This window comes from Felis catus, chromosome A2 (genome assembly GCF_018350175.1).
Source record: "Felis catus isolate Fca126 chromosome A2, F.catus_Fca126_mat1.0, whole genome shotgun sequence".
NCBI lineage: Eukaryota > Metazoa > Chordata > Mammalia > Carnivora > Felidae > Felis > Felis catus.
This window is the reverse complement of record NC_058369.1, coordinates 20,429,068-20,454,328: the sequence shown is the minus strand read 5'-3', so window position 1 is coordinate 20,454,328 and position 25,261 is coordinate 20,429,068. Positions and strand designations below refer to the sequence as shown.

Sequence of the window (25,261 nt, the reverse complement as noted above, 5' to 3'; positions counted from 1 at the left end):
ATTGTCCCAAGAAACCGTTGTCTGGAGCTGCTCTTTCCTCATCTTGTCCTCTCTGCTCACTTCCTTCAGGCTGGCTGGGGAATTCCAGATGCCCACGTCAGAGTTCGGGGTGTGCCTTAGGAACTTCACCACCTCTGTTGTCAATGGAGAGTCTACCTGTGATAGAAGCTGCTGGCCACAAGTCCCCACTCCTCCCTTTCATCTCAGGCTGCTCCCAACAGAGTAAGCCCAACCTTTGGTAGGGATCTCTGCAAGACCTCTGCTGGCCACCAGCTAAGGCAGCTAAGACGCAGTCCTCTTCCCTCCAGAAATAAGTGTAAGCAGACCTGTTCCACCTTATAGTATGAATCCTCTCATGAACCCAGACTTGGCCTTTGTCTCCTCCTGCCTTTCTCTGTCCAAGAAACCCCCACAGAGCCACTTTAATTCTCCCTCTGCAAACTTCCAGAGACTCTTTCCATAGGGCTTCTCCCCTTACAGGGACCAAACTTGGAGACAAAGAGTGGACTGCTCTCACCTTCCCTTACGTCTCATATTCCAAAGCCCTGGACAGTTCTCTGTGAGGCAATGGTTAGATCCACTAACCCAGATGACAAATGGAGAAGGCATATGCAGTGTAAGACAGTCTGCATACCCTGCCACCAGTCATCTCCCATCCTCTGAAGGCACTGATGCTGCACCCAATCCCCAATCCCCCACAGTCTGGTTAGGGCTGCCCCAGCAGGACTTGCCATGATTGAGGATCATCTAGCTTTAAGCCACTCTGAGTCAGTTTCGATGTTTCATCTAGAGCCTGGAAATGCGGTCCTCTTCAGGTGAGCAAAGGCAGAAAAAGCCTAGTGAACCCCATTGCAACAAAGAGCCTACCAGCAGTCTGCCCTCTATTCCCACCTCTCTCCCCCACCCCACTCACATCAAGTACCATCCCAGTGCCCACTATACTCTAAGTTTATATCCCTTTCACCACCCAGTCAGCCAGCCAGCTGTTCAGACAATTCCTTGATCAAACAACACTGCCTTCTGGAGTTTAAATTTTATTTTACAAAAAGAGAAATAAAGAAAACTGATAGGCAGTTATACTGACTTACAATTGTTCTGTTTGCTTTTTTAAAAAAGTGACATGAAACACAAGTAAAAATAAATACGTCATAGAAACAGCCAGTTGCCCAGTCTCTGGGGCAGGAGCACCTGCCCTGCTGAGAGAGGAGGGAAGCCCATGATCACACCAGCAGCTGGAGCACCCAGACACAGATGCTCCTCAAAGCCAGGCGCAGCAGGTCCCAGGCCTCAGGGGGCGTCCTGAGGAAAGAAGACGGAAAACCAAAGCCAGGTGCCAGGTCCCTGGGGCCACTTCATATCTCCCCCCCACCCCCAACTCCTCCCGGCAGCAGTGTGGCCTTAGTGGTTATCCATTGCGACCCCCTCAACCCACCTGGACCCCCTTCCCCTGACCCTCCTGGAGAGGGTACAGGATAAAACCAGTCTTGAGCAGGCTGAGGGGGATTTTTCCCGTGAGTCCCCAGCCCACCCTGAGTAACACAACCAGATAACAGTTTACACCCATATGCACGAATGCACACTCTCTCGTGCGCACATGCATGCACACGTGTGCGCACACACGCACGCACACTCTTTCACACACACACACACACACACACACACACACACACACACCCCTGGGCTGAGCTCTCTTTCAGAGAAGGGTCCTGGGTCAGGTCACAGTATGAGGTCCCCTCTTCTGAATATCATCCCAGTAGTGGTAACAGAGTACCCAAATCTCCCCAAGCCCTCTGCACTACAGACTCCACAGCCTGCCTGGCTACCTCTTCCCAATGCACTGGATTACTATATCCAACCAACCTGTGAGAGAGGAAAGGGGCAGACTCAGGTCCCTGAAGAATGAAGAAGTAAGTTGGCCACTGCCTGCTCGGGAAGTTCATCGTTAAGACTTGGTATTCATAAAAGGCCTAGGGCCAAGCTAGTGGCACAGAAGAGACATGAAGGGGTCACATCAGAACACATAGGGCAGAAGAGTCAGTAGGAGGGGACAGAGTCTGACGGTGGCTGATGGAAAGCGCAGCATTCTCAGGCCTTGAGGTGCAGATCTCCTGGGAACAAGTCAGAGGAGGGCCAGAAAGTCTCCTGGGGGTCTGTTGGAGGAAAGAGCTCTTATCTCACAGTTTTGCTGGGGAAAGAATGATTGATCTGGGTGCACAGGAGGCCATGACTCAGAAGGGAGACTGGCCTTCTGAGGACTCACAGAGAACTGGGAAGCAGGAGGAAGGGGGTCACGGCCAAGAACACTAGGAATAAGGAATGTATAACCCCCAGACCTTCCCCACGGGGTGAGGACTCGGTTCCAGAGCAATGCCACAGCAATGCCAGGCTCAAACGGACTGAGACAGACAGCCTTGCTCTGCTGACAGCTTTGGGAGTGACCATCCCACCCAGACCACTAAAGTTTGGTTGTTTCAACCTATCAGCAAAACTTTACCCCAGTTAACTGCTTCACGCCCTAGAGAGGGCAATTTCATATTTAGTTGTGAATCACAAGTATATACAGAGATACCACATACTAATTCCTAGAGAAGAGAGTTCCAAGGACCAGAAAGAGTTCTCCTTAAGTCAGGAGGTGAAGAGATAGATGCTCAAAAAGCACAACTCGAGGGGTGTGAACTTGGCAGATATCCAATGATCTGATCCAACATGGTTCATTTACTTTCTTACTGAAATGGCTACTTTGTCTCTGGTTCCATTTTCATCCACAAAGATATTAAGAAAAGAAAATTGAACATCATTACAAATGGTAATCCTGAATCATTAAGTAGTACTATATTCCCTAGGCTGAGGATTCAGACTAAGCCAGATGGATCAAGCTTGAGAGGTCCTTGAAAACATCCTTTGGAAGACAATGGTGAGGGGAAAATGCTGAGAGGCCTGATCCACTGCACATCCCTCCCCACCCCGCCCCCCCCCCCCTGCCACCCATTATCACCATCCTTCCATCACTCAGGCCTAGATGGTGGTTGAAAGCCACCACCAAGTGTTTCTGATCAAAGAGGCTGTAAAACATGGTTCTTAGGCTCTGAGACATTTCCTGCTTCCCTCACACACATGCTCATATTTGATGTGCATGCACACTTGCCTACCAGCACACATAAAGAGATAGCAGAAAAGTGTTTTTTTAGATTAAAAAACAAAAAAACCCCAAACATGAAACTGGTAGCATTCTAATTTCCCATGATCCCACCCCATAGCCTTTATACAATATAAGCTGCACATATCAAAAAAAGGCTTCTCTAGCCAGGTCAGCTTCCCCAAACTATTGCCTCTTCTGACCTGAAGTAAGACCCAGCCCCTGGAATCAGTGGGTAGAGAGCAGGTATGTATTGCCTCTCAGAATACCCATTCACTTCCTGGTACCTTCAAAGGCCCATCCTTCCAGTGACTGGTTTCAATTCTTTGCTGATAATTTCCAGATTCTCAGAGCCTGCTGCTGTGATTTCCTAAAGGTAAACACAGACATATTCCTCCTTCCCTAACCACACACACACACACACACACACACACACACACACACACACACACACACACCTCTGGGATCCCAGTGCTCTGGGGGCCTTAGAGGCATCAGTTGTAGCCCAGATTGTGAGTGTGCTCTGCAAATCAGAGATCCAGGCTAGCTCGCTCCTACTGCACCAGCCTCAAATCTGAGAGCCCACTCCAACTGAGTCCCTTCACCATCATTCTTGGGATACCTCTGAAAGAGAAAGCACTGGTTGGAACTGCTATTTTAAAATTATTAAAATAATTTGCATAGCTAAATTGTAGATCTAAGGCTTCTATGAGTAGGAGAGCTAAGTGTCTGACAGGGTACCTATGAAAACAGAGAGAGAAAGCTCTTTAAGTTCCACTTTTGGTGCAACTGGACAGCACACAAACACACACACATGCATGCATGCACCCCCATTAGCCATCTCCTTGTCTCTTCTCTGGGGACAATACCCCAGAATGTGCTAAAGCCCTCTAACAATGGAAACAAACTTGTCAGAAGAGTTGCAGAAGCAACTACTACTAGGGGAGACTTGGCTAAGCTGCCTCCAAGGCTGGAAAGAGGCAGGTGCAGCAGCTGCCCAGTGGGGACCCATGAATAGGTGGCAAAACTCTAAAGCCAGACAGGTTTGTTCTTCATAAAGAACTGCCTAGCAAAGTCTCAGTAGCAGGGGGAAAAGAGCCAATAGGAAGACAGCCAGTGTTTATGCTTAAAGACTAGATACCCCCTCCTCTGCCACTGGCAACAAGAAAGAGGAGACCCAGAATGACTGATGTATTCTTTTAAGACAAAAGCCAGACTTAAGGCTCCTACAGAGGAAGGGCTGCTCTGTGTTCCTTCAAAGAGGATGGAGATAACAGACACCAGGCCACAATGATTATCTGTCAGGCTGGGGAGGCCAAGACATTTCCTAATAGGAAATCAGCAGTCTATTCTCTCAACCCAGCAGTCACCTATGCAGAGCTTCACTATTCAGCATAGAGAGCCTACCTTAAAGTCATCCCAGGAGGACACAGCTCCAAATTTGGGGTCACCGACTTCCCAATGGCAAACTCCATGATCCCAAGTTTCAATCTCTGTGGAATGAGTCTCACCTGCACTAACTATCCAGTCACAAGATTCACTGGTCTTCCTGAGAGGCCATTTCCCGAAAACATAGCTGTTTAGTGTAAACCTCGGTCAAGCCCAACTCTCTTTCCTTGGTCAATTCACCATCTACCTGGGACTTGTTTACCAGCAGCTATGGGATCTGGGAGATATTAACATTTTCCTTCCTATCTCCTACCCTCCTAAAATCTAACCACCCCCCCCCCCAAGAAAAACAAGACACATGGAAAGTCCAAATAATAAATAATTGCCCATAAGAAATAAATTAACATGGAGCTTTCTAGCGGGGAAGGAAAGGAAAGGCCACAAGGATAGGCAGGTTGGGGGCTCAGGTCCATCCTTGTGAAGAAGGTCTTTTCTGGCCACAACTGCATGACCTCTTGCTCACACAACACAGTGTTCCCCCCCGCTCCCAGCCTCTGTATACAATCTCACACCCTGTGAAGGGAAATCTGCTCAGAGACAGCCACTGGGGAAAGAGACAGAGATTGGTAATGCCCATTTTCTCTTATAATTTCCCCCAAATTCTAAAATAAATGTGGCTCTGAAAACCAGGGACTTGGATTAGCTGGGCCTTCTCTTCACCCAACCAGAAGGAAACTTGTGGGTTCCATGGCTCTTTTCCTGGGCTCATCCCGATACTGATACTAATAGATGCCATGAACCAACACACTCTGATTTCCATTTTAAAAAAGATAAATTCATTTTTTAGTTTCCCGCTTAGTGCCTCCCACCCTCCCCTCCCACCTCCACCCCTGCTCTGTTACATACAAGTACAAGTACACACACACACACACACACACACACACACACACACACACACACCTGGTCTGCTTCTTCCCCCCCCACCCCCAGAAAGACTCCACTTCATATGAAATCTCATTCTGTTCTCCCTGCCCACCCTCCTTCACTTACCCTCCTTCCCTCCCCTCCCCTCTCCAGGCCAAGCTAAGTCACCCAGTAAGGCAGCTCTCTTGGGAGAGAATGTTCCCAAAGACAGAAATGGGATGTGAGCTTCTACGCTCAGATGGCAAGCAAGCAAGCACACAGCATAAGCAAGGCAGGCAGGAAGAGAGGCAGGCTGCCCTGCCCCTTCATTCCTGTTTTGGGTCCCTGATTTCCCGCTATTGCTGCTCTGTTGGATTATTTTGCCTCTTTTGTTACACAGCAACAGAGCCCTGCCACTACAGTCAACCACCTTTCTTTGCCCTCTTCCTTTCCCCTCCTGCCAAGTGCCCTATTCTCAGAAAGCCCAGATTGCTGCCTTTCAGCTTGGTGGGCAACCTGCTGGGGGGCCCCGAGTGAGGTGGAGAGGGGCTCCCCAGCTATTTCCCAGTGACCTCTATCACATCATCGTCCTTATCCTCATCATCATTGGAGCTGAAGCCCACCTCAGCAACCTCATGAGAGTCAAATGGAGGCACCTGGGACCGGAGGAGGCCGCCAGCAGGGTAGCCTGCATGTGGGGACATGTAGCCTGGGTAGACAGACATGCCCCGTGAAAGGTTGCTGGGTAAGACAGGGGAAGGAAAAGGCGCAAACATCCTCGGCTCGGACAGGAGTGGCTGTGAGAATGGGAGTGAATAGCTGGGTAGTATCCCTGGAACAGACGGGTTGAGCATGAAGGTGGGGTTGCTGGCAGTGACTGAGGTAGCCGTGGAGGAGGAACTGACGGGGCCTGCTGGCACCAGAGGGTCAGTAGTCACTGGAAACACCAGGCGGGCATCTGCCAGCAAATTGGACAGCTGGTAGTAGGAGGGGGTACTGCCCATAAACAAGGAGTTCTCCCCAGCCTGGGAGGTGAAGGGAGCGGTGAGGTTATGGTTTAAGGAGACGGGTGGCATGGCAAACCCGCCAGAAACTGGATACCCGTGTTCGTACGGCTGCACGGGGGCTGGCAGGTGGCCTTTCCTGGACCGCCGGCGGGCTGACTCTTGGGCAGCAGGTGGCGTGGCCATCTTTCGCTTATGGCCCCGTAAGTCCAACACTGGGTTCCTGTCACCACAGGGCTGGCCGGTCACCAAGAGGGAACTATTGAGGCAATGACCCCCATGTCGAGGCTCAGTCCCGAGAGCTGTCCCAGGAACAGCACTGCTGTCCACGAGTTGAGCCGGGGGGCCAGGCAGGGCGGCATTGGAGTTTGGGGAGCTCTGTTGGGATTCCCTGGCGGCAGCCACATCTGCATACTGCTGGAGCTCACTGATGATCTCCGGGCTGTCTGGAGAGACGGGCCTGGCCAGCCCCTCGGGGTCGGGGGCTTTGGGTGATGAGGCACTGTGTCTGCCGTTGCTTGTGGATTCGAGAGAAGGCCCCTGGGAACCTGGGGATAAAATGTAGGTAACTGAGAACCAGAATGGCCAGGGAGAGAAGGAGAGTATAGGAAAAATTCCATTAAAAAAAAAAACCCTTGTCCTGTGGTCCCCCAAATTCAAAGAGTTTGATATCCAAACATCACCCAGTCAACTTTTCCCAGTCACAAAGAAAGAAATCTCTTGATCTAGGAAACAAGTCTATGATAAGACATATAACTTCTCTACACCCCAGGTCCCCAATCTGTGAAACTCGACCAAAGTGAATTCTAGGAGATAATGAATATGAAAAGCTAAGAGATCATTTCTGCAACAAGTTGGACTCTCCAGGGGCAGAGACAGCCAGTGACCAAGATGGGAGGGAAAAGGAAAATGAAGTTTAAAAAAAGGTCCATCCTGGTTTAAAAACAAAACCCAATCCATGGCCATGAAAGACAACTGGGACAAGTGGGGATATAGTCTAGATAGCAGGTACTATTATGGAGTTTTAAGCTTTTTAGTGTGATAATGGTGTTGTGGCTAGGAGGAGAATGTCCTTACTCTTAAGAGATGTGTGCTGAAGTACTTAAAGGTAAAATGACATGACATCTTCAGCACTATTTGCAAATAGTTCCAATAATAGGAAGGGAGAGAGAGACAGAAGAAAGTTTATGATAACAGTAACAGTCATTGGACCTAGATGCAGGGTACATGGGTGCTCACTGTGCTGTTTTTTCAACTTGTCTGGAGGTATGGAAATTTCCATAATAAAAGCTGGAAGCAAGAGCAGTCTAGTGCTCATACTCCACAGAGGAAGGATAGATGAGAGGCACTCCTGTAGAGGGGAACTTGGACAGAGTTCCTAACACTGTTAATGTGCCACATACACACTCTTTGACTTGGCAATCCCACTTCTAGGAATTCATCCTATAGACATACCCACATGACTATGAACCAGTACTGTAAGAGGGGAGTAAAACAATGTAAATGTCCAAGGACAGGGAACTCGGTAATGCGCTGTGTTATAGCCATCTAACAGCATCCTGTGTACACCTTCAATAAGGCACATCTAAAGAAATGGTAAGGAACAAGTACTGAGATACACTAGTGAGTGAAAAAATAAACAGTATAGTATAGTAAGTTAGCATCTGTTTTAAAAATATAGAGGGGGAGCCTGGGTGGCTCAGCCAGTTGGGCGTCTGACTCTTGATGTCAGCTTAGGTCATGATCTCACGGTTTGTGGGTTTGTCAGACTCTGCGCTGACAGTGTGGAACCTGCTTGGGATTTCTCTCTCTGCTCCTCCCCTGCTTGAGCTCGAGCTCTCCCTCTCTCTGAAAATAAATAAATAAAGTTTAAAATAATAAATAAAAAATAAAAATACAGAGATGGGATGCCTGGGTGGCTCAGTTGGTTAAGTGTCCAACTTCGGCTTAGGTCATGATCTCATGGTTTGTGGGTCCGAGCCCTGCGTTGGGCTCTGTGCTGACAACTCAGAGCCTGGAGCCTGCTTTGGATTCTGTGTCTCCCTCTCTCTGTCTCTGCTCCTCTCCCACTCATGCTCTGTCTCTCTCTCTCTCTCTCAAAAATAAATATCAAAAAAAATTTTTTTTTAAATACAGAGAAAAGTTACATATGTATACTTAACACACACACACACACACACACACACACACACACACACACACACTCCTGTACCAAGTATATGTATAATATATCTCTGAAGAAAGCAAATGAGAGTAACACCTTCAGAAAGGAGCAATAGATGGCTGGGAGTGTGGGGGGAGCAAAACTTACTTTTCACTTTACCCCTCTTAAACCTTTTGAATTGTGAACTATATACACGTTATTCAAAAAATTAATTAATTACAAACCAAAACAAACAAACAAATGCCATGCAGGTCAATAGAAAGTAGAAGCCTTATACCTGAGGCAGCCATCCGACCATCTTCTGGGACCTTCGGTTTGCCAGTTGCTCGGACAGCAAAGATCCGCCCATCACTGGTGCGAATGTATGTCCCTAACAAAAAACAGGAGGAAGGCTGCTAGAAGCAGATACACAATCAGCCAACCCTGGGAACCCCAGGCCTAGGCATCGTGGGCTGGGAAACCAGCTATAAAATTAGGTCTTATGCCCTTTCTTGAGATCCCCTGAAATGACAAGTGGACCGATTGAACTGTGGACCCAGTATTACTCATTTACTCCATAAGACTGTGTGACTATGAGGCATTGTTGTAGACACTAAAGAACGTTAAGACAGAAAAGGGACCTGTCTCACAGGGCTCAACCTCTAGAGAAAGAGACAATGATACCAGAAAATATCAGGAAAGATGAAATGCAATGGAGAAAATAAACAGGATGCTGTGAAAGAGAGTAAGTTGGCTGCCTTGGTTCTGGATGAAGTACTCTGGCAGGAGTCCTCTTAATCTGGGAAGAAGGAGCCTCATTGCCTCAACACCTTCTTCTACCTTGATAGGAATAATTTAATACCAGCATTCTGTTCCCATAGGGCACAACCCTACCTTTTCTGTTTTTTGATATCAATCTCCTGGAAGGTCAGGGCTGCCTCTGGGCTAGAGGTCAGCAAACTTTTTCTTAAAGGGCCAGCTGGTAAATATTTTTGCCTTTGTGGGCCAAAAGGTCTCTGTTACAACCACTCAACTCTGCTACTATAGATTGAAAACAGCTGGGCATGGCTGTGCTCCAAACATCTTTATTTAGGGACACTGAAATGTGAATTTCATATAATTTTTAGGTGTCACAGAACAGTATTCTTTTGATTTTTTTTTTAGCCAATTAAAAATGTAAAACCCATGCTTAGCTCACAGTTACAGAATCCAAGCAGGTTGGATTTGGCCCATGGGCCACAGTTTGCTGACCCATGCTTTAGGCTAGGAAGAGTCTGGTAAAGAGGCTGGGTATAATCTTCTCTGTGGGTCATGTACTTCATGGCATCTTTTCCCTGAGCCTAAAAGGTACTTTGACCCAACAGAAGCTAGGACAAAATCTCCTTGCTAAATAGCCTCAAGGAGCCTCGTAGTAAAGGTTGATATGAATGATAGGTTCAGAATGCATTCTGACAATGTCCAGTCCAGACTTCTCATTCCAGTAATCTTATCTCCGTCTACAGTCTATAAGCAGGACAGAGGCAGTGGACTTTTTAAATTACCACACTCAAAATGTCTGTCATGCAACCCACAGATACTAATTTATCTACCCAATACATTTCCTAATTGAGACCTCCACCCCACTCTGAGCAAGTGGGTAAGACAACATAGCAACATACACGTTAGCTAATAACCCATTCCACAGCTCTTTCCCTCCACTTTTGGTCTCCCTGTGTGCAGTGTAAGTGCCAGGCATTAAGCTGTTGTTTAACAAGGCATCCACTTCAAACGCATCTATCTCAAATAAGCCAATTGCACCTGTATGACAGCTACTAACTAAACAAGTAGATAAGGAACCAGACTGTGCCTACCCATGAAGTTCCCCTTTTAGAAAGCCCAGAGTAACCCAGAAAATTGAACCCTGAGTGACCCTGCTTTTCCTTTCCCATTCCCTAATTCCTGCTCTTACGTTTTAAATTTACCAATAAAGAGTAACCCACAAAACTCTAACCACCCCAACTCCTGGATCCTAATAGAAACCCAGGCCTTCTCTCTCTGTTTCTCTACCCATAAACTCATTGTGTGGCCCTGGGGTGCTGTGCACCTACCAGGACCTGTGAGTCATAAACTTTGTTTTTTCAAAGTCCACTGATGGTTGCTGCTGAGGTGCATCATGCAATCACAGTAAGAACCACAGGGCCAGTCCAGTCACCACACTGGCTCTGGGAAATGTCTGTGGGGGCTTGCCATGATTAGTACACCACCAGGTCGTACCCAGGCACTTCTAGCTGATAGCATCACTATCAACACACTGTGATTGATACAAAACATGGTGTCTATTCAAACTCAACTCAAGATTCTCCATAAAAACAAGGACAAAAATACAGGAATGGAGAGACCCTAACTCTCTTCTTTTAAGCCACTGACAGATCTCTTTTGGGCCCACCCCAACTCTGCTAAGCTCCTAGAAATGCTTCTTCTCATGCTTCCTCCACATGTGACATTCTTACATAGGACGATTCCTATCCTCCCTCTAGCTCAGGCCATATATATTTATTCTGCTTCCCAGTCCCACACTCTGAACCAAAAGTAGAGGATTGGCCCTGTGGTCGGGCTCTTACCTTTCGTCCCACGGATGATGTGAATGCTCTCACCAGCATTAATTCTTGCCTGTACATCTGTGGAGCTGTTGAGTCCAGGAATAACAATATCTAGTGAAGATACAGACCTCAGATTTAGATTACCTGACTGAGAAGGGAAGAAGATGCAAAGTCCATGTCTACCCCTGTTCCTCAATGGCTTCCCTAAAGCCTCTCAGTGGAGCAGAGGTCTGAACCAAGGGAGGAGAAGCAAGCAGGGCCTCCTCTCACAGTTGCCTAGCAAAGAGTACTGTGAGAATGAGAACCTTTTAAAAAATCTGATCATCTTTCTGATCAATTTCCCTTGATTTAATTAAAAATTCATAGTTTTAGTTTGGAAAAAGTTCTAGTTCAAATAATTATTTCTATATTTGTTTGTTGTCCTCCTCTCTAAGCCATCTGAATCCATCTGCTCCACATCACTTTAGGCTCCAAAAGTGGCCTCATCCTCTTCCTTGCTGGCATTACTCCACACCTAACTAAAGAATAAAACGTATGTTTGAGAATCAGCAGAAGTAGGATTATAAGGGGCTCGCTTTTTGTCTTTAGTCATTTCACAATTTTTTATAATGGACACATATTATTTTCATACTCAAAAATCTAAGGTATTTTTATTCAAATTTATGTACCATGAATATTTCTAGGTAATAAGATGAAAAACAGCTCCATGAAATGCTTTCCTTCCCAAAGAACCAACTGCAGAGAGAGACGGGCTGCCAGCCTCCTACCACTGGCCCACCATGCTCAAGTCACATCAAACTCACAAAGAAAGAAGCAAGTGACATTCAGGTATTCTAATTAATTAGGGAAGTTGACAGTTTATACCCAGCTGACCCTATAGTCAGGCAGGACTCAACACATTCACACCTCTCAGACCAACTCTGTGTTCCCGTGAAATTTCCACAATCTCTACAGTGTCTATCCTACATATCACATTTAAGAAAACCAGTTCCATGTTAGAATTCTTAAGATATTCCATTAGAATGCAAATTCCTCAAGATCAGGGACTATCTTCTCTATTTTTACCCACAGTACCAGTATAGTAAGGCCTAGAATATAAAAGGTGTTTAATAAATACCTCCTGAATGAACAAAGTAAGTTTAAAAGGGATAGGCAGCCCTGGAAGAGGACCTAGGAGTTCCCAACCTGTTGTGGTGACCACCTTCTGCACAAGGACCCCCGCGCGCTGTAGGTAGTTGATCGGGAAGTTCATGGCTGGATTTGTGCTGGAGGCAGAGCTTACACTGCCTCCCAGTGGGACATGCCGGGGCATCATGGGGATGGGGGTGGACTGCACAGGACGAACACTGGCCACAGGCTTCTCATCACTCTTCAGTGTTGGCTGCCTGTGAGAGAAAGACAAACACACTAAGAGACTTTAGCAGAACAGCCCTTACCTTTCTGCAAAGGCTGCAGAGTTTCTCCAGATTCCCCCATTCTACAGTGCCCCCATTCTCAGCTGCTACTGAGAAGAACCAGAAAAACCTGCAGAGTATGGCCAATTCAAAAGGAGACTAGAAGCAGGACTGAGACAGAGTGGCGATGAGACATACAGCCTCTCAGAGTCAAAGAAGAATCAGATGTCAGCAGAATAATACCTTTTTGGAGATCTGAGGTGACATTTGCCCCTCTAGAATTTGGACTGTCTACATACATTAGGGATTAGTCCTTGGAGGGAAGTTAGGAAAAGGTAAAGATGCAATAAGGGAGAAGAAATTCTTCAGAACACAGTGCATGCCAAGTTGAAGGCAAAGGGGTGTAATTTTCCCCACTCACCCAGGAAAAGGCATGTAATGCCACATGTTCAGGTGATCTTGAGAGAGCACATGTTCAACATCAACCATCTTTATTCTCTGGAACCTCTAGTTTCAATAAGTAATGCAGACACCTCTCTCCTCCACATTACACTTCATTGGGCTCCTCCTGGGGCCAATGTCCAAAGTACTCCTCTAGTCATGACCACTACAAAAGCAGCAGCAGCCAAAACGCTGTTCACAGAACCCGAGTCTCTGAATGGCACACAGCCATGGCCAGCCTGAGCACCGCTGTGCATCTTATGCCAGCATGCCAAATGTTACCCGATGGTCAATGATGCACTCCTCATTCTTCACTTTCCTTTCAAATGAATGTTGGTACCTTGAGAAAACTACTCCTGATTTAAGATTTTTGAAATTAAGACCCTGTCTCTAAGCTTTCTGAAATTTGTGCCTTTGGTCTTTAGTCTTGGGGGGAAGACCTCCTTGGACTGGTATATTCTTTCTTACCTGACCGAAGAACATTGCTTTGAGGTTGCTACAGGCAATTTTGGGTAGCCCTCTGGGCCCTGTGGACTTCTGTATTCCTAGATAGGCCATAGAGCACAGTAAGCTCTATGTCTCATTTCCTATGCTCTATGTCTGAGTCTCATTTCCTCAGTCTGCCCAGGGTGGCTTTGCAGGAGCTAGCAGGGCTAGCAGCCCTGGTCAGATGCCAGTGGGAGTCTTCCTAGAATTCAGAGTCAGATCAGGGTAAAAGTCAGGGTAACAGGAATCTAGCCTAAGCTCCCTACTCTGCAGGGGTTGAAGCAAGGAAATTGGGCAGAAAGCCCTCCTCACATATACCCAGACAGGAGGAAGAATCAACAGGATCATGGTATGGCTCATCAAGTGCTGTGAGAGGCTAGTGCCTCCCATAGAACCAGAGATGGGCCACAAAAGCCCACAGCCCAGCCCATTTGTCACATCTTCCCCCAACATGGCTTTTTTCTCACTGGGTTCAGGCTTACTCCATTCCTGTTGCTTCATGGGGAAGCCCAGAAAAGAGAAAAAAACAGGTGGAGGACAAGAAAGGAGAACATTCCCAGACAATAGTATCTTGGAAAATGACACAGAAATAAAGTCTGAAGGCTTTGAAAGAAAATAACATTTTTCTTGAAAGCATCTTGTACATAAAAAGTAGCAAATTTGGAGCACCTGGGTGGCTCACTCAGTTAGGCTTCTGACTTTGGCTCAGGTCACGATCTCACGGTTCATGAGTTCAAGCCCCGCCTCAGGCTCTGTGCTGACAGCTCAGAACCTAGAGCTGCTTTGGATTCTGTGTCTTCCTCTCCCTGCCCCTCCCCTGCTCATGCTCTGTCTCTCTCTCTCAAAAATAAACATTAAAAAAAAAAAAAAGAGTAGCAAATTTACTCACCAAAAATTAGTCTTAAGTAAAATTTACATGGTTTCATTTCCCTTAGAACCTCATTTGTCAAGTTTTTTTTTTAACACGTAATCTTCATAGGAAAAAAGTTTTAGGGGCACCTGGGTGGCTCAGTCCGTTAAGCGTCCGAATTCACCTCAGGTCATAATCTCAAGGTTCGTGAGTTCAAGCCCCGAGTTGGGCTCTGTGCTGACAGCTCAGAGCCTGGAGCCTGCTTCTTATCCTGTGTCTCCCTCTCTCTCTCTCTCTGCCCTTCCCCACTTGTGCTCTGTCTCTCAAAAATAAATAAAGGTAAAAAAACTTTTAAAAAAAGGAAAATAAAACAAAAAAAATTTTTAATGCAAACCACTCAATCAGGCAGTCAATCTGGTAAAGCCTATGAAGTACTTTGCCTTAAAATGAAAAAAATTAAGCATAGATAATGTTTTGTAATTTCTTACAAAGAAGCTCTTTGCTTAGCAACTAGCTTCTATCATGTTCATACTTTGGAAGCTGTTCTCAAGAAAAAGATTTTTTTCTCAGAATTGTGGCACAGCCACACAATGAAAATCCCATTAAGAGCAGCAGAATTCCTTGACTGCAATCCAAGACCCGCAAAAGACCTGGCCTTCACCCTTGAACTTCACTGCTTAAGCAAGATCTAGGACCAAGGCGCTACAGATATGAAGGCAGCTGTGTGGGAGGGGTGGGCCTCTGTGGCCTGGGAAGCTGCACCTCTACAGGAGTCTAGAAGGACTCTTCTGAGTCACAAAGCCAGTAGGTCACTCTTTCAGCCAGAGCCACTTAAAACACCAGGGCTGCTGAACTGCTTTGGAACCTCATCCAAGAGCAGGACCTGTCGGTTCACAACAGCCAGCAAGCAAGTTATAGGCTCTCCCTTTGTTTAAAACAGAACCAGTCAGGGCTCAACCTGGGTGGCTCAATTGGTTGAGTGACCAACTTCGGTTCAGGTCATGATCTCATGGTTTGTGAGTTCGAGCCCCGTGTCGGGCTCTGTGCTGACAGCTCAGATCCTGGAGCCTGCTTCTGATTCTGTGTCTCCCTCTCTCTCTGCCCCTCCCCCACTCATGCTCTGTCTCTCTCTGTCTCAGAAATAAACATAAAAAAAAATTTTTTTTTAATTTTTTAAAAACAGAACCAGTCAAAAGGTTTGGGCCTGGCCCAGCAGCAGGCCTTCCTCCCCTTTCAGTGACTCACCAGTTTCTCTGACTGAAAGCAGGGATGCTGGTCAGGTTCTGGTCGCTTGCAGGGTAATACTGCGCATACGATGGGCGGGTATAGGGGACGGATGTGCGCTTGTCTTCCTCATAGCTTTTCTTTGCTGCTTTTTTCTCAGCCTTGGTCAGCTTGTGATCCTTTCGGTTAAGGAGCAGTGACTCATGCTCAAAAGGCTCCTGGGGACACAGGAGGACATTGATTTAATTATCAGTCTGTGCCAACACAACTGATATACAATGAGGCTTACTCTGAAACTGAGAAAGGGCTGGCTATCTCCAGCACTCGCAAAGAGCCTGCTTACAGACACATAAGCAGGTTTACTGTCTTTTTGTCAAGAGTATAACTCACAACTTTAACCCAGCCCCACCTTTAGATAGCCCAAATCTGCCTTCTATATCAAAAGGATGGGAGAGGGGCGCCTGGGTAGCTCAGTCCATTAAGCATCCAACTCTTAATCTCGGCTCAAGTCATGATCTCATGGTTTGTGAGATGGAGCCCCGCATTGGGCTCCACACTGACTGTGTGGAGCCTGCTTGGGATTTTCTCTATCTCCCTCTCTCTCCTTGGCTCACACGGGTACAGCACGTATGCTCACTCTCTCTCTCTTCCAAAATAAATACACACTTAAAAAATAAAAGGATGGGAGAGTTCAGAGAATTACTAGACTACATTTCTAGAACTTTACCCCTTCTTTCTGCTAGGAAAAACTCACACTGGACAAATTATTCCACATGGCTGAGCTGAGCACTGCTAGAATAAGACTGGGGTGGGAAACTTCACAGGGTAAGGAGAGAACCAGATGAGTTCAAGTCTTCTGTATGAAACAAAGCTTCAGATGAAGGAAAGTAGTTTGCCAGACAAGCTTCCCTGAGTGGAGACTGCTGTACTGGGAACTGCATGCATCCCAGCTCTCACCTTGGTGATGAGGTGAGGGTACTTCAGACAGGCAAGTTGGAGTACTGGCTCCTTGATCCCCTTTATGTTCAAGGATGCTTGGGGAGCTGGCTCCTTCTCAACAAAGTGCAGTAGGTTCTCCACCTCCTTCCGGGTAAAGTTCAGCATTGGATTGAGATCATCCACCACCCGATCTAGAAGCGAGAAGACATGGAGAAAGTCAGTATGTGGCAGAGAAGACTGCAAAAGCACAGCTACAAAGGTTGGCAGACAAGAGAGGTTGTGGTTGGTATAACTGTCACTAATATCTAAACTACCTCAGTCCATCCCATATTTGAAAGTCAAAGACCAGGTCTGAGGCCCTGGTGAAATGGAAATATCATAAGAGAAACCTGTATACCTACACTCAGTTCTTATCATTAAACCTGCCCAGGACAAGTTGAGGTCAATCACCTCTTAAGCAATTATTTGAATCAGAATGAGATGGGAGAACTGCTGACTTTCTGTGATTCAAAGCTTACCTGTGTTCCTACAACCTGGCCCTCCCCTCCCACCACTGATACAATAAGGATAATACTGTGCCTGCAAGATGCCCTACCTGACATGCCCTGCTTGGAAATTTGTCGGTCATAGATCTTCTTTTCAAGGGTGAAATCAGCCACAAGGCGATAGATGTGACAGGGCTTTTTCTGGCCATAACGGTATACCCGACACACTGCCTGGGCATCATGGCAAGGGTTCCAAGAAGCATCAAACACCACCACTCGGTTGGCACCGATCAGATTCACACCCAAGCATCCAGCCCTGTAAAACACAAGCCAACAGTCACAGAACCTTTCGTTTTAAAGACCGTTTTCAAACTGAAATTTGACTGTGACTGATAGCCCCATATCACCTCCTTTGTTCTAAGCATGACATACTGGAGGATTGTACTCTCCTGCTGATGAACAGTACATTGCTCAAGCACTGAAAAGTATGCCCTGAAAATCCAAAACAGAAGTGTTGACCAGTTTTGAAAGAAAACCCACTCTCTCTCCTCTGTAATTAGTAAGGCCCCTGCATCCTGGCCCCAGAGTGATGTCACTTGGTGAAGGGAAACCTCTGCATACAGATGTTTCTGGTGTGTTTAGTCTAACAGCTTAGGAAAATGACTAGTTCACACCCATCAAGGGCATTCTGATGGCAGAACACAGCACAGCCTTCAAGCTGCTTGGCATAAGACAAATAATGCCATCGCCTTTTACAGTTACATTACACTTTCTGCTTTTTAAAGCACTTTCACATTAATCCCATCATCTAAGACTCAGAATACTCCTGAGAGAAAAGCTAAGTATGACTATTATTAATGAAGGGCTCAAAGAACTTCGTGACACTATCATGATGACTACCCTTCTAACACAACTTCCTTTTGGGGTCCCCTCTCTGACTTCAAAAACAAGTCACAACCCCGAGCAGATCTCTTCTGATGAAACTTGGATGAGCCTTTGGGTACCTGCCCACGTGGCTAGCTGCCCTGAATACAGCCCTCTGACCTCCGCTCTCAGGATCCACTCACCTTGTGGACAGAAGGAATAGCCAGGTGGTGAGGTTGCTGGGATCATTGAACTGATTAATGAGCCGCTCCCTCTCAAAGGCAGGGGTGCTACCATCTAGCCCTAGGACAGGAGGAAAACCACAAGAAATGGACATATAAGGGCACGGGTACACAGCAAAATCACTGGGCAAATGTATTTTTAAAACAAAACAAATACACTACAGTATTCTGATTCCACCCCCATGGACATTCCATGGGTCTACAGTGAGTCCCAGGCACCTATAATTTTCAAATATCGCCATGTGCAACAAGGATTACAAACTATGTTTCTCCCTTTAATAGACAAACTAATTCTAAGGTCAAGGTTCCTAGACTTTAGATTGCATAAGAACCACTCTAAATATGGAAGCTTGGTAAAAGCTGGCTCAGGGTGACCTCTCTACCTCAGTCCTGTAAATCCTGGTGAGTGCAGAAGGACTAAGAGTTCTGTGTTGTGATATGGATGTTGTCCCTCCACCAGGAATTTGCATTGTTAACAAACTCCTATGATTAAGAGCTTACTATAAGGAGACATTAAAAAGAATAGATCTGGGGCAGTGGGATGGGGCATATGGATGAAAAGAAGGAAGTTCAAAGGAAGGGGAAAAAGTAACCTTCAATTAAGAAGAAGCATGAATAACAGCAAAGAAAACAATCAACAAAACTAAAAGGCAATCTACAGAATGGGAGAAGATACTTACAAATGACATATCGGAGAAAGGGCTAGTATCCAAAATCTATAAAGAACTTATCAAATTCAATACCCAAAAACACCAAAAAAATTCAGTTAAGAAATGGGCAGAAGACATGAACAGACATTTCTCGAAAGCAGACATACAAATTGCTTAAGACACATGAAAAAATGCTCAACATCACTCATCATCAGGGATGATTAAAACCACAATGAGAGGGGCGCCTGGGTGGCGCAGTCGGTTAAGCGTCCGACTTCAGCCAGGTCACGATCTCGCAGTCTGTGAGTTCGAGCCCCGCGTCGGGCTCTGGGCTGATGGCTCAGAGCCTGGAGCTTGTTTCCGATTCTGTGTCTCCCTCTCTCTCTGCCCCTCCCCCGTTCATGCTCTGTCTCTCTCTGTCCCAAAAATAAATAAACGTTGAAAAAAAAAAATTAAAAAAAAACCACAATGAGATACCACCTCATACCTGTCAGAATGGCTAAAATTAATAACTCAGGAAACAACAGATGTTGGCATGGATGCAGAGAAAGGGGAACACTCTTACACTGTTGGTGGTAATGCAAATTGGAGCAGCCACTCTGGAAAAGAGTGTGGAGGTTCCTCAGAAAGTTAAAGATAGAACTACCCTACAACCTAGCAACTGCACTACTCGGTATGTATCCAAAGGATACAAAAATATTGATTCAAAGGGGCACAAGCAAAAAAAAAAGGGGGGGGGACATGCACCCCAATGTTTATAGCAGCATTATCAACAACAGCCAAATTATGGAAAAAGCCCAAATGTCCACTGACTGATGAATGGATAAAGAAGATGTGGTTTGTATGTATGTAACATACAATGGAATACTACTCAACAATGAAAAAGAATGAAATCTTGCCATTTGCAACATGGATGGAGCTGGATGATATTATGCTAAGTGAAATAAGTCAGAGAAAGACAAATAACCCTATGATTTCATTTATATGTGTAATTTAAGAAATAAAACAGATGAACATAGGGAAGGAAAAATAAAATAAGATAAAAACAGAGAAGGAGGCAAACCTAAGAAACTCTTAACTATAGAGAACAAACTGAGGGTTGCTGGCAGGGAGGTGGGTGGGGGATGGGCTAAATGCATGATGAGTATTAAGGAGGGCACTTGTGATGAGCACTGGGTGTTGTATATAAGTGATGAATCACTAAGTCACTCCTGAAACTAATACTACCCTTAACTAACTTGAATTTATATAAAATCTTGGAAGGAAAAAAAAAAAAAAGCAGCAGCAGCATGAATAAGAGAGGAGGGGCTACATTTGTCACCCTAGGGAAAAGAGAGAAAAGGACAAAGGTAAGGAGATGAAATACCACATGGAGGACTGGATGATGACTGTTATAGGAAGTATCAGTTTAATTGGTATTAGAGGCTCTTTCAACTGGCACCCCAACCTACCTTTCCAACCTGAGTTCCCACAGTTCCCAAGCACAGCTCGGCATTGGGTCTTCCTACCACCCATGAACCTCTATTCTCTAAATACTTCCTTTAGGCCAGTGTTTCTCAACAAGGGTTATTTCCTTGCCCTCCCACCCTACAGGGGACAGTTGGCAGCGTCTGGAGACATTTTTAGATGTTATAACTGGGTGGATGCTACTGTCATCTAATGAATAGTGACCAGGGACGCTACTAAAAGTCCTACAATGCACAGGACAGCACCCCCTTGCTGCACCACCCCCCCCGGCCCAACCTACAAAAAGAATTATCTGGCCCAAATGTCAATATCTGGACAGTAAGTACATGAGGTTAATATTTCTCAACTTTTGTTTTTCATGACCACCCCCTTTAAGAAGCCTTTTTATACATTTTTTTTCCCCAATTGACACGTCCCTCATGAAAATTTAAATGCCACAGATATACTGTATATGTTTATTTACTGGATGCCTATTTGAGCTTTATATTTTTGAAAAGTTAAGTTTTTTTTTTTTTGTTTTTTTTTTTTTTGTCCCCTCAAGAACCAATTTTCACCCTCTTAGGGATACTATCTCCCCTGTACAGAATGCATGATCATGGCCTATATTCACTCTGTTGCTTCTTCCTAGAATGATCTTTGGGCCACACTAACTCTGTATATTCAAATTCTCCCCATCTTTACCAGTCTACTGCAAGTTCTGCCTCCTTCAGGAATCCTTCTCCAATCATCCTTCCCACAACGATTCTATTCTCCTTAGAACCTACAAGGGCACTCGATCAGTGCTGCTTTGTATTTGTCTTGGACTTGCTGTATCTCAGATGAAGACAAGGTTTATGTCTTCTACTTCTCTGCTCTCCCCGTATCTTGCCCAAGCTCCCCAGCCCCTAGTACAGTGCCTCACACATAGCAGCTTGCTCTCAATACCTCCCTGCTTTTGGTTACTCCGGATACTCCTACACATTTGGTGGAGAACGGAGTAGAAGACAAAAATGCAGAGAAGGAAAGGAAAGCCTTAAGCACACCCTGTCAAGGCTCCAGAAACAAAGCAGCAGTGAACTCACGGAAGTAGCTGACGTTTCGAACCCACTTCTGTACTCCTTGCCCATCAGCACCAGGTAGACAGGGCACTTCTCGTTTCCCTAGGAATTCCTCGATGAGAGCCAAAGTGGAAAGGCTCTGGCTGGAAGGGACAACATTTGGTTCAGAAGGCTCCCAGACCCAAGGGAATCTTGTTCCCCAGTGGACTCACAATCATATATAGCCTTCTGACAGTGGGAGCTCCCAGAACCTGCTCCCCATAAGAGGTAACCCCACAAAGAACCACTAGGGGTATTCTCCCTAGCTCATAATGGGAGCAGAGTCGTCCATACACTTATCACCACCCCCACTAAATTTGCTACCCTATTACTTCCTCAATTCTTCCTCAATTACTTCCCCTAAATTCTGGGGTTTAGCTCAGTACATAGTAACAAATAGCATCAGCATTAAAAACCAACGTTACATACGTTAGATCAAACTACAGGCCACAATCAAAATTATGGGTCTTACTAGGGCTTTCAAGTTATAAAGAGAAGCAGTCTCCTCAGAAGTGATATATAAAACCAGCGGAACACTAAACTCTCCCCCAGTTAGAATTACCGCTCTCCTCTCAACATGTGCCACACATGGAAACCTTTACTCTGAGGCTCCCAAGATACCCCTTAGCTCTCATGGGGGCATAATCTAGCCAGAGCAAAAAGAAAGCATGTCTGTTTGAAAGAAAATATGTCTGTTTCCCTGAAGAGTCAAGCCTTGACGGAACTCAAAACTCTGGCCACAGAATGTAACTCTGGAACAAATCATAATACTTATTTGACCTTACATACAAAGCAACAAAAAAAAAAAAAAAAATTTTTTTTTTTTAAGTAGACTCCACACCCAGCGTGGGTGGGGTTTGAACTCACAACCCTGAGAGCAAGTGTCACCATGCTCTACTGACTGAGCCAGCCAGGTGCCCTCCTCCTTAATTGTTTTTAATTCAAAAAAAAAAAAAAAAAAAAAAAGGCTGGAGAGGGACCGAAGCAGATTAGATCAGAGGTCAGCAAATGTTTTCTGGAAAAGGTCAGATACTAAATATTTTTAGGCTTTGCAGACCACATTCAGTCTGTTGAATATTCTTCTTCTTCTTCTTCTTCTTTTAAAACATTTAAAAATGTAAAAACTAGCTTTCAGGCAAGCCACAGGCCAGATCTGATGTGGGCCACAATATGAAGGGTTAGACTATGACTCCAATGTCAGCCTAGGGTTTTAAACAGTTCTCTGCAGAGAAATCACATTGGGCAAAATAAGAAACTCCAAGAATGAGATGAAATGCAAGAAGGTCCTCACAAGAAGCACTGGTTTGCAGAGGCATGAAAACAACAAAACAAAACAAAACAAAACAAAAAAAGGAGCTGGGGTTACCCCAGACAGTCTTACTCTGTAGGGGCTATGTCACTCTACTATAGATACACAGTAATACTGGGGAATTTCTCTTCCTACCTGAACACGAGAATCTTGTCCCCAAGCTTCACACTTTCCTCAATCAGGTGGAAAAGCAATACCATTTTGGGAGAGTTCTCTAAGACCCCAGTCTGGTAATTAGTCAAAAGGTCCTTGGCCTGCAATAGAGAAATGAGGCAGCTTAGAGAAGGTCTGTGGCCAGATCACTAGAAATAAAATTCACTCCTTCCAAGGCAGAAGCTCATGGGCAACCTTTATAGTTCCCTGCAGAGACTTGGCAGCACAATGCATTGTACAACCCCCACCCTCTTCCCACATAGGCTTTGCTTTGTATCATCCCTTCTCAGCAGTGGTTTATGGGCATAGAAGTTTCTGCTTGACTCACCCATTCATATGTGACAATGTTGTTGCCTCGCTCCTGGAAAGGGTTGAAGCCAACCCCTTGTAGGAATTTGCTATTGGTTGCTTCTCCCATTGAGGAAGCCAAGGTGCTGTCCTCCCCCTTGCCTTTTGTTCCCTGTGATGGGCAGCGAGCACTAGTCCCAGCTGAGCCAAGTTCTTCCACATCTAGGTCCTGCTCATTGGCCAGACTCTCCTTCTGAAGGGCTTCATACAGCACATCCGGGTGATTCCAGATCTGGAGTTCAAGTTAAAGGGGAAATGACACAGGGCAGAGAACAAGCTAAGGGTGTCCCAGAGAGTCAGGAAACATGTACTTGCTGAAACACACACTGGTCCTACAGCATACACTGTCACGCTAAAAATTAAAGTATCTCCAACTCCCTCATAGCCAAAAAGCCTACGCATTCATTTTAACTAACTGTGATCACCATAACACAAGGGGAAGAGTTCATACCAGCAGGCATGCCCATATGCCCATAGGCATAATCAAAAAGGCTGTGTCACAAGCCTTGCATTCTTATTTAAATAAGGGTAAGAATGTCCCTGTTTCACTGTGTGGCTACAGCCAACTACTGTCTGAAACTACAAAACAAGACCAATCTCTTCCTATGGACAAACGTATCTAACTTACAGATGACCAACCAGAAGTCATTTCAGGGACTGTTCCCAGCAGGAGTTGAGAATTCCTGGGGTGGGGGCAGAGGTGGGGGGATAGGAAGGGTGTGTTGGCACTGTAGCATCCTCACAGACCATATCTGCTGTAGCTTCCTGGCCCTGGTCTAGGACTGTGGTTACAAAAGAAACATTTTGAAATCCCATCTGCCCCTGACATACTCCTTCAGTTGACTCATTAAAGCAGTGGTCAGTTGGGAATAATACCCAACAGGTTGGCTGACAGCTGTCAAAGAATCAGGTCCTTCATTAGTCAACAAGAAGCACATACTAAAGATAAGTCAGGGTTCGTCAACCTATTCATGAAGTTTAGTGCTAGATACCTGGGCCTTGCTATCCCCAAACCATCTCAAACATTATCAGGATGAAAGAGGTCTCAATCTGATTAAACGCAGAATCAAACACAAGGTACCCCAATAACTTGTCTAAGTTATATATTTCTTGAATCTTGATTATGCTAACAGTCAAAAACTCCCCCACAATGTTTTTCCACTACCCCTTTCTCCCAAGTGAAAAAAAATCAGTGAGAAAGGAAGTGATTTCTCAAGTTTGGTACCACAAGTTGACCAGACTGCACAACTGCAAGGAGCACCATTTATATCACAGGCTGAGTGGCACCCCCAGGAACTGTGCAGCACACAACCAGCATATTTCTCCTTGGGGCCCCCAGTTCTTCAATGCAGCAAACCGAGGGGGACCCCTGTCACTTTATTCTTCCCTTATCAAGGACTCCTAGCAGGAATAACTTCCTTGGGACCATGTGCAACCTTCATTCATATCTCAGTATTCCCTGAGGCCTCAACACACCTTGCAGCACACACAGAAAGCCTTGAGGGGGTTCAGCCCCAGCCAGCCACTGCTACCACAGTCTCGGAAACGGTCCATGAACTGTGTGTACAAATCTCGCTGGATCTTTGAGAGCCGCACCAGGATCACATTTTCTTCCTTGGCAGGTAGATGAATCTTCAGCACAGTGTGGCCTCTCCTACGAAGGCAGAGATCAGAATCATCAAGCCAGTGTGGCCAGGAGGGGTCAGTGCAGGATAACAAAAGAATCCTGCATTTCTGCCACACCTCCTTTTGAGGATCTCAACATTCACAACAGACTTAGAACAATAAGGATTGGTTTAGCGACCATCAGAAGAAACTCATTTTAAGGATAAGAACTAAAGCAAAGAGGATTGGGTGGCAGAGACTGGGTGCTCCAGGTTCATACCCAGATCTAGGGCTGTTTCTCTAAGCTTTCTGCACATATTCCATCTTAACAAGGAAAAACAAGGAAATTGTTTTAGACCGGCCTAACTACATCTACCGAGATGCTGACACTGGTGAGGCCATGCCCCCGGGAACCAGCATTTCTATGCTTTCAGAGTCAGCAGAAGGCTAGCTCTCTTTTGCTTCTCAGCAAGTAAGGTAGGTATCCCTAGAAACTTCAAAGATTAACTTCTGAGAGAAGTACTTCTAGGCCAAACTTTCAGAGGACTGAAACAGTGGCTATCCATCATTTGTG

General features: G+C 45.7%; 1 protein-coding gene across 4 annotated transcripts in view; it reads right to left on the bottom strand.

Annotated features, from left to right (window-relative positions):
- Positions 1 to 5,577: 5,577 nt before the first annotated feature.
- The window catches only part of RAD54L2 (RAD54 like 2), a 111,498-nt gene continuing 91,814 nt past the window's right edge, over positions 5,578 to 25,261 (bottom strand). For all 4 annotated transcript variants that reach the window (XM_023249176.2, XM_006928828.4, XM_023249178.2 and 1 more), the window contains 12 exons: positions 24,559 to 24,736; positions 23,063 to 23,314; positions 22,717 to 22,835; positions 21,258 to 21,376; positions 18,041 to 18,140; positions 17,084 to 17,289; positions 16,507 to 16,679; positions 15,571 to 15,767; positions 12,340 to 12,539; positions 11,176 to 11,265; positions 8,874 to 8,966; positions 5,578 to 6,980 (listed from right to left, as the gene is read on the bottom strand). In XM_023249176.2, the coding sequence (XP_023104944.1) occupies positions 5,986 to 6,980; positions 8,874 to 8,966; positions 11,176 to 11,265; positions 12,340 to 12,539; positions 15,571 to 15,767; positions 16,507 to 16,679; positions 17,084 to 17,289; positions 18,041 to 18,140; positions 21,258 to 21,376; positions 22,717 to 22,835; positions 23,063 to 23,314; positions 24,559 to 24,736 (2,722 nt within the window). In that variant the 3' untranslated portion in view covers positions 5,578 to 5,985. The remainder of the gene's footprint in view (positions 6,981 to 8,873; positions 8,967 to 11,175; positions 11,266 to 12,339; positions 12,540 to 15,570; positions 15,768 to 16,506; positions 16,680 to 17,083; positions 17,290 to 18,040; positions 18,141 to 21,257; positions 21,377 to 22,716; positions 22,836 to 23,062; positions 23,315 to 24,558; positions 24,737 to 25,261) is intronic.